At 34.9% G+C, this 8,141-nt stretch overlaps 1 protein-coding gene across 1 annotated transcript; it reads left to right on the forward strand.

Moving 5' to 3' along the window:
* The first annotated feature begins 1,095 nt into the window (after positions 1–1,095).
* LOC122071832 (L-type lectin-domain containing receptor kinase IX.1-like) lies at positions 1,096–3,169 on the forward strand. Its single transcript, XM_042636260.1, has one exon. The coding sequence runs from the start codon at positions 1,096–1,098 to the stop codon at positions 3,100–3,102; it is 2,007 nt and encodes a 668-aa protein (XP_042492194.1). The 3' UTR covers positions 3,103–3,169.
* The last annotated feature ends 4,972 nt before the right edge of the window (positions 3,170–8,141 follow it).

Below are 8,141 nucleotides of genomic sequence, written 5' to 3' on the forward strand. Positions count from 1 at the left end.
TTGACTTCTGAAGTCTAGTGTAACTGTCCAGGGCTGGCCGTGTTCAACCCCCCTCCCCCACCCAACCCAAAAAAAAAAAAAAAAAAACACTCCACCCTGAGGACTAAGGATTAATGTAATAGTAGTTGGGCATTTGTTTGGCCCCTTGTGGGTACTATTTGGGTACCTTAGTGGGTCTTGTATGGTCATAGTGGGTCCTTGTATCTTACATACAGAAAACACACACACACACGTACAAAAGAAGGCTGAAAATTTCAGGTTAAGTTGAGTTTTTCAACCTTAAGCTTATCAGGGCTATTCTCTTTTATAAGCTTTTAAATCTTCTACACAAGAAAAGGCGTGTATCACACATATATTAGATAAAAAGATGATGTAGACAACAGATCCACCCAAATTTTGTGCGTGAAATGAATTGCGTGTCTTGAAAATATCTCGTTGATTAATAACCATCATTTAAAAAAAAATGTGATATAAGTTGAGATGGACCCTCCGTTCACACGGTGGGTAAGAAAGCTATGAAAACAAATAGTTTGATGCAGTTTTTGATGGTTGTTGAAACATTCATGCCCACGTGAATGAATATACTTAAAAGATTTTTTTTAGAAATGCACATCTCTAGCAAAAAGATAATATGATTCACTTCCTTGGGGCCACTCACACGGGGTGTTTAGTGCTCTTCATTGTTATCAAAAAAAGTTGAATGTCTCTTAAACCCCGATATGACCCAATTCATACAGCTGTGGGGTCAGTATGGGCCCACGGGACTTGTCAGGCCAAAAGCCTAAATATCCGTCATTAGTAAAATAAAAAAATAAATAAAGATAATATGATTCGTGATGCATTGACCAATCTATATATCAAAAGATAATTACTTGCCCACTTGAACAAATATAATTGGAGAGTTTTTCTTCACCCATGGAGGACGGTCCACAAACCCTTTTATATTCTCAAAATACCCTCAGCTCGGGCAAAGGAAAACTTAGTCCAATATAATATACATGGTTCTAAATTAATAAAAGCAAATCAGAATCTCCTCATATAGCAATTATGAGTTGCTAAAACACAAGAACAGCTTCTTCTCATCACCCTCTCAACATGAAACTTCTCTGCTTTGCTCTCCTTCAAATCTCCATTTTCAGCTTCTTCAGATTAACCCACTCTGCAAGTTCAACTTCCTTCAATTTCTCAAGTTTCCAGTCAAACACAGCAGAAATCATCTTCGAAGGCGATGCACATATATCAGGCAACATCATTCAACTCTCCAAAACAAACCAATCCAATATTTCCCATTTTGGTAGAGCAACATATGCACAACCAGTTCAGATATATGATTCAACCACAGGTATGTTAGCAGATTTCACCCATCACTGCACCTTCCTCATAGATGGTTCCCCTACTATCAATGGCTTTGCTGCCTTCTTGGCTCCCAATGGTTCTACTGCTCCTCCAAATTCAACAGGTGGGTACCTTGGCCTAGTTAATAATAGTGCCATTGACTCTGGTTATAAATTCATTGCCATGGAGTATGATACTTTTCAGAATCAGTGGGACCCAAGCAATGCTCATGTAGCTATGAACATAGACTCCATCCACTCAGATCAAATAGCTAACTGGAATACAACTATGACCAATAAACTGGGTAATGCTTGGCTTACCTATAATGGAAGTACTATGCTTTTGAGTCTCTATGTGACTTATGTGTCAAATCCTGCTTTTAATGGAGAGACTATTCTTACTAAGACTATTAATCTGAAGGATTATCTATCAGAATGGGTTACAATTGGGTTTTCAGCTGGTACAAACACAACCAATGAGACACAAACCATTCACTCTTGGGAGTTCTACTCCAGCTTCAACACTCCATCCACAACAAATTCATCCAATAAGGTGGGAATGGTGGTAGGAATTGTTGTTGGTTCAGTTGTCTTGATTAGTGGGTTGAGTCTATTTGGTTATTGGTTTGTGTACAGGAAGGGGAAAAGAGGGAAAGAAGAAAGTGATGTGGTCTTTGAGTTGGCCATGGAGGAAGAATTTGAGAAAGGAGCAGGGCCTAGGAGGTTTTCTTATCATGAATTAGTGAAGGCAACAGAAAACTTCAATGTCACAAGGAAGCTAGGGGAGGGAGGTTTTGGAGGTGTTTATAAAGGCTTTTTGAGTGATTTGAATATGGAAGTGGCTGTTAAGAGAGTCTCCAAAGGGTCTAGACAAGGTGTGAAGGAGTATGTATCCGAGATAAAGGTCATTAGCCGATTAAGACACAGGAATCTGGTTCAACTCGTTGGGTGGTGCCATGAACGCGGCGAACTACTACTTGTTTACGAGTACATGGAGAATGGAAGCCTTGATTTTCATATCTTCCGCGGAACAAAAATGGTGTTACCTTGGGAAATTAGGTACAAGATTGCTCATGGCTTGGCTTCTGCATTGCTCTATCTCCATGAAGAAGGGGAACAATGTGTTGTTCACCGCGATATCAAATCGAGTAATGTGATGTTGGACTCAAGCTTCAATGCCAAGCTTGGAGATTTTGGGCTAGCCAGGCTAGTGGATCATCAGTTGGGGTCACAAACAACAGTAATTGCAGGTACCATGGGTTACATGGCGCCAGAGTGTGTCACCACAGGCAAGGCTAGTAAAGAATCAGATGTTTATAGCTTTGGAGTTGTTGCTTTGGAAATTGCTTGTGGGAGAAGGGCTGTGGAACACAGAGAGGAATCAAGTAAGGTAGCCCTTGTAGCTTGGGTTTGGGAGCTTTATGGCAGTGGAAGGCTTCTTGAAGCGGTAGATCCAGCGCTGGAAATGGAATATGATGAGAAACAAATTGAGAGATTGATGGTTGTTGGATTATGGTGTGCTTACCTTGACCACATTTTACGCCCGTCGATAAAGCAAGCGATTAATGTTCTAAATTTCGAAGCTCCAATGCCTAATCTTCCTTCAAAGATCACTCTGCCTTCATACATTTCACCTTTGATGAACTATGTATCATCCAATGACACTACTACCACTACTGATTCATCCATGCCAACAATGTCTTCCTTTGCTTCTTCTACTGGATCCTCTACAACTTTCTTGTATGGTAATAAAAAAAACAACTTTTAAAGTGTAGAGGACAGTATAAACTTATGATCTTTTATTTATGTTTGAGAAGAAATCAATTGTACTTCCTTTCTAATCTTTATATCCTTTTTTTATTTTATAGAATATATGTACTTCCTTCTCCTTGAATAATAATGTTCTTAGCTCTGGTTTGTTTGACCCTCCCAATTGAGCTTCTAGGTACAATCAACAAGTTCATTTAAGACTTATGGGTGTAGGATGAATGGAATTTTCGCTTATTTCAGAATAGATCCCGAACTAGGATGAAGTAAGGCAGCTTTATGTATGTTCATTTCTTTTTCTTCTTCGCAATAAAGTGATCCTCCTGTTCAAGTTTTTTCCATAAGCATTTTTGTTTGTTTCTTTCTAAAAGTATTTTTAATTCCTCTTGGTGGCATCTTTGCCTTGTAATATTCTTTCTTTTCCTTTCTCTGTAGTTTAATACATTAATTTATTCACAAAAAAAAAAAATGATCTATCTCTTAAAAGAAAAGTCAAATTTTTATATAATATATTTTTAGATAGATAGATATTTGAAGCATTGCCTTTTCTTCCTCAATTTGCACTAAAAAATAAATAAATAAATTTAATAAAAAAAAATCTACTGGCAGTTAGCCATTTAGTGTTGGGTTTGAAATTAAAAAATATCAAATTGCCCAATTTTTCTAATAAAATATTTAGTGGTAAGCAATTTGGTATTGAATTTGAAAATCAAACATATACATATAGTTCGTGCACACTAGTTGCTTGTCTTTCTGGAGTTCTTAAAAGTCTAAATTTTCAATAAGATGAATTATATCTTACAATCAAATTCATAATTTGAAATTTTCATTTAAATCTTAAGTGAAAATGTATGTATCAGTACATCTATATTGATGGGAGCTTGAACTCCTCAATTCTAAACATTAAATGTCTAATAATGTTGCAAATGCATTATAGTTTGTGTAATATGTTGAGAGATTGATGGTTGGTGGGTTATGGTGCTCGGGCCTTGATCTCGATTTACGACTGTCGATAAGGCTAGCGATTAATGTTTCAAGTCTTGAAACTGCTATGCCTAATCTTCCTTCAAAGATGATTGATTTGTCCATGCCAATCATGTCTTCTTTTGCTTCTTCTTTCACCGAATCTTCTATAATTCTCGTGTTATGATATTAAAAAGAACAACATATAATGTAAGATCTAGTTTTCCTAAGGTCATGATGAATGAGAATATTCATCGTGCCCTTCACGATCCCAAATAATAGGAGGAAAGAGGAGGGGTACCATTGGTCAGCCACGATCGACGAAGAAAAACTTTGCCCAATAATGTATAACTAATTTAAACTGTACTTATGATCTTTCATCTATATGACTCCCAATTGGGCTTCTAGCTACAATCAAGTACAATTTCATTTCAAAGCTGTTGGGAGCATGATGTTATGATTACAATAGTGTAGAGAAGTCATCTTTTTTATATGATATATTTGACAGATATTTTGAAGCATGCATGTATTCTCATTTCTTCATCAACTTGTATTAAAAAATTATTTTAATAAAAAAATCAAACTTTTATATAATATATTTCTAGATACATAGATATTTTGAAGCATTCTCATTTCTTCCTCAATTTGCACTAAGAAATTATAATATTTCAATAAAAGAATCTATTGGTTAGCCATTTATTGTTGGACTTGACATTCAAACATATACAGTCGTCACACCAGTTGCTTAAAATTACAATAGAATATCAAGTGGTTAGCAATTTGGTATTGGATTTGTAAGACAAATGTGTATATATATATATATATATATATAAGACAAACGTCTGTATAAGTGTATCTATATATATATATATATAGATTTATATTGATCAATCATGTCAAGGGCCCATAGGCCATTAGGGGTTGGCGTCCCAACTCAAAGAAGCTCATCCAAGGGATGGAGGTATGAGTGGCGTGCAAGGGGGGAATAAAGGATGCCAAGCATCCAATGGGAGAAAAGAGTTGAACAAGAGACCTCACCCTTCGACTTAGGTCAGATCTCTACTGCAACTAGTAGTCATCTCCATGTTCCCATATATATAGTTCATCACAATAGTTTAATTGTATGATAGTATCTCATAGACCACAACCAATTAGACATAATTGATCATATCAATCTTTTCCGTTAGTTAAATTTATAGAGTTTGAAGAACTATAGAAAGACAAACAACTTATAAGACACCCTAAGGTCCCCTAGTGTTTGAATCCACACTTCTTATGCTATTCTGCAGATTTTTGGGTCCATTGAGTTTGAGGTCCTCCATAAAACCCTCGCTCCCCCATTGATTCTTCCTACCCTGACACCTTGAGAAATAGGCACATTGCAGCTTCCTAAGATCTCCCCGTCTAGTTTATGTTGTCCATCCGGAGCTCGAGCTGCATGGGACCTTTGTTCTCTCTTTGTATTTGAGCTCTTTTTTGAGCTTCTTCTTTTGTGTGTGTGTGTATTTTTTTTTACCCTTGTTCTACAGGCATATTTTTATATAAGGTCTCTCACTGCCCTTTGATTGTGGGCTTGTTTTTCTCTTTTTAACAATATATTTTTTATTCAAAAAAAAAAAAAAAGATTGGTGGAGAATCAAGACATTCCATATCCTTGGAATAGAAAACATAATTTTAAAATTTTTTTTTTTTATTCAAAGAAGAGAAGTGTTAATTACAAGAACTTTACAAATTGATATGAAAAATTAATATCCTTAATGAGAATTTTCCTAGTTAAAGCCTTAAAGGCTATAACTCTAACTAGCTGCATAGTGTTACTATCAACATCTTTAATAGAAAAGGTAGGTTTGAACAAAAAACTCTCCAATTTTAGTTTCAAATCTCATGTAATCAAAATATTAATCAATCAGTCTATGTTGATGGGAGCCTAGTTGTGTAATAGGTTGTATGGTGGCCTATGGTGGCCAAGTACCATCATTTTTTTACTAGTAATAATTGGTAAAAACTGAAGTAGTGCAGCAATTTTTCTATGCAAGCAATAAACTTCTAATTAAAAAATAAAAATATAAAAATATAAAAATATAAAAATATAAAAATATAAATAAATAAATAATGTAAGCTTGACAGATTTGGTGGAGGCTTCAACTCCTGCTTAGACGGTCTTGAGGTGGCTAATCTCAAATGGGTTGACTTTAGCCATACCTAGAACAACAATATAGGGGACATTGGGGTTGGGATGTTTTTGTAAGCTTGACAGTCTTGGTTAATGAGCAACAATTCTCAAATCATATCCCTTTCCTTTTTCATGTTCTCCCTTATATTTCCTAAGGGTTGAAGCCGATCAAATTCGTCGGTAAGTGGACGCATCACCATGACCTCCCCCAAATTCTCAAAAGAAGCTTTGTCCAAGGCAATTATCAACAACTCCTCTCCCTTTTATTGCTTTTCCCCATAAATTGAGACATGTCAAACAGGCCCTAAAGTCTTAGGAATATCAACACTTTTGGTAGCATTGATAGCTCCATCCTTCAGTGTAAGTTTCGTTTGGAGCTAGAGTGTTCAACATAACCTCATCACTAATATTGCTATAGAAGTAAGACTCTTTGCTTCAAGTTTGACCAGCTTTTTAGCCCATACGCAAAGCTCCCTTAGACAAAATCTATGATTATTTGGCCTCATCTTGGAGACAAAATTTTGGGTAATTTCAAGTCCTCTGAAAGCCAAATATAACAAGAATATCATCTCCTACATAGTTGTCTGTTTGAGATTTTAAAATGTACCCGCAAGCGTACGGATCAGTGTAGCTATGGGTCGAACATAGGGAGAGCAACTACTTTACTTTTTTGCTTCTTTTAATAATGTGAAAATGAACCGATTAATAGTTGTGATCTAATTCTAATTACCATCCTAAACATATGTATCTAAAATTACGTCATAACCATTTGTCATCTAAGAATTTAAACACGGAAGCCACGTAATTAAAATTAAATAAATAAATAACTGAAAATAAACACCCTACACAATTAAAAATCAATAAAGAAAAAAAAATACTGAAATAAAAATAAAGTAAAAAAAAGGGAAAAAAAACTAGAGAGAAACTCAGAAGTAGATTTTTCTATTTAACCTGAAAGATGCATCATAATATGAGCTTCCCTACTTGACCAGAGAATCACTCTTATAAGGATTACTCTATTTGGCTTTAAGGAAATGGAGACAATTAAAATAAAAATAATAAAATGATGGTTCTATGGCTAGGAGGGGCAAAGCCAACATATACACTAGCCATGAACCTTAGGAGAAAGGGATAGCGATAATGTAATGATTGAAATTAAAATCCTAAATGAAGAAAGAAAGAAAAGTCAGAAGAGGGAATGAGAGGGGGGAGAGAAGACTACCGAAGGAGCCTTTTTACTTGAACTTCATCCCTTGAACTGAAAAATTAATCGATTTGAAATACTACTAGTACTAAAAATTAGATCTGGAATAAACCAAATCTGAAATAAATCAAATCTGAAATTTCTAGTACTAAAGAAAACAAATCTGAAAAAAAAAAATTTTAACTTGAAAGACATGCTTCATAGCTTGTTCTTATCACTTAGAACTAGAACTTGAAAATTACAACTTCAATTGTTTAAACAATAAAAATAAAATACTGATCAAAAACAAAAGTACTTGCATTAATTGAATAAAAAAAACTTACAAAAATTTTTAAAGCATAAACTTAGAACTAGAGCTAGAGAAAGAGAAAACTAGAGAAAGAGATAGAGCAAATAAGAAAAAACCCCAGAAGAAGAATGAAGTGCCTCCTTCCCTTATATTAATTCTATTAATTCTATTTTAGCTTCTAAAAAAAAAGATTTTTTTTTATCTTGTTAATGAAGTGGAGGAGAGAGAAGAGAGAAAATGTCTGGAGAGAGATCTCCCATGATTTTTCTTTTTCTATTTTTCTCTCTTCTTGCACAAGAAACCCCCTTTGGCCAATTTTTCTTGCTTGGATTTGAACAATATTCTATCTTAATGAAAAATTCCATCAATGCCCTTATCTTTTCTTTTCTTTTTTGTACAACTATCTTGGCC

The sequence above is a fragment of the Macadamia integrifolia genome, chromosome 1 (assembly GCF_013358625.1).
Source record: "Macadamia integrifolia cultivar HAES 741 chromosome 1, SCU_Mint_v3, whole genome shotgun sequence".
In the NCBI taxonomy this organism is placed as follows: Eukaryota; Viridiplantae; Streptophyta; class Magnoliopsida; order Proteales; family Proteaceae; genus Macadamia; species Macadamia integrifolia.

Excerpts from the sequence above, each read along its gene's own strand:
- LOC122071832 (XM_042636260.1), top strand. The coding sequence starts at position 1,096 with ATGAAACTTCTCTGCTTTGCTCTCCTTCAAATCTCCATTTTCAGCTTC.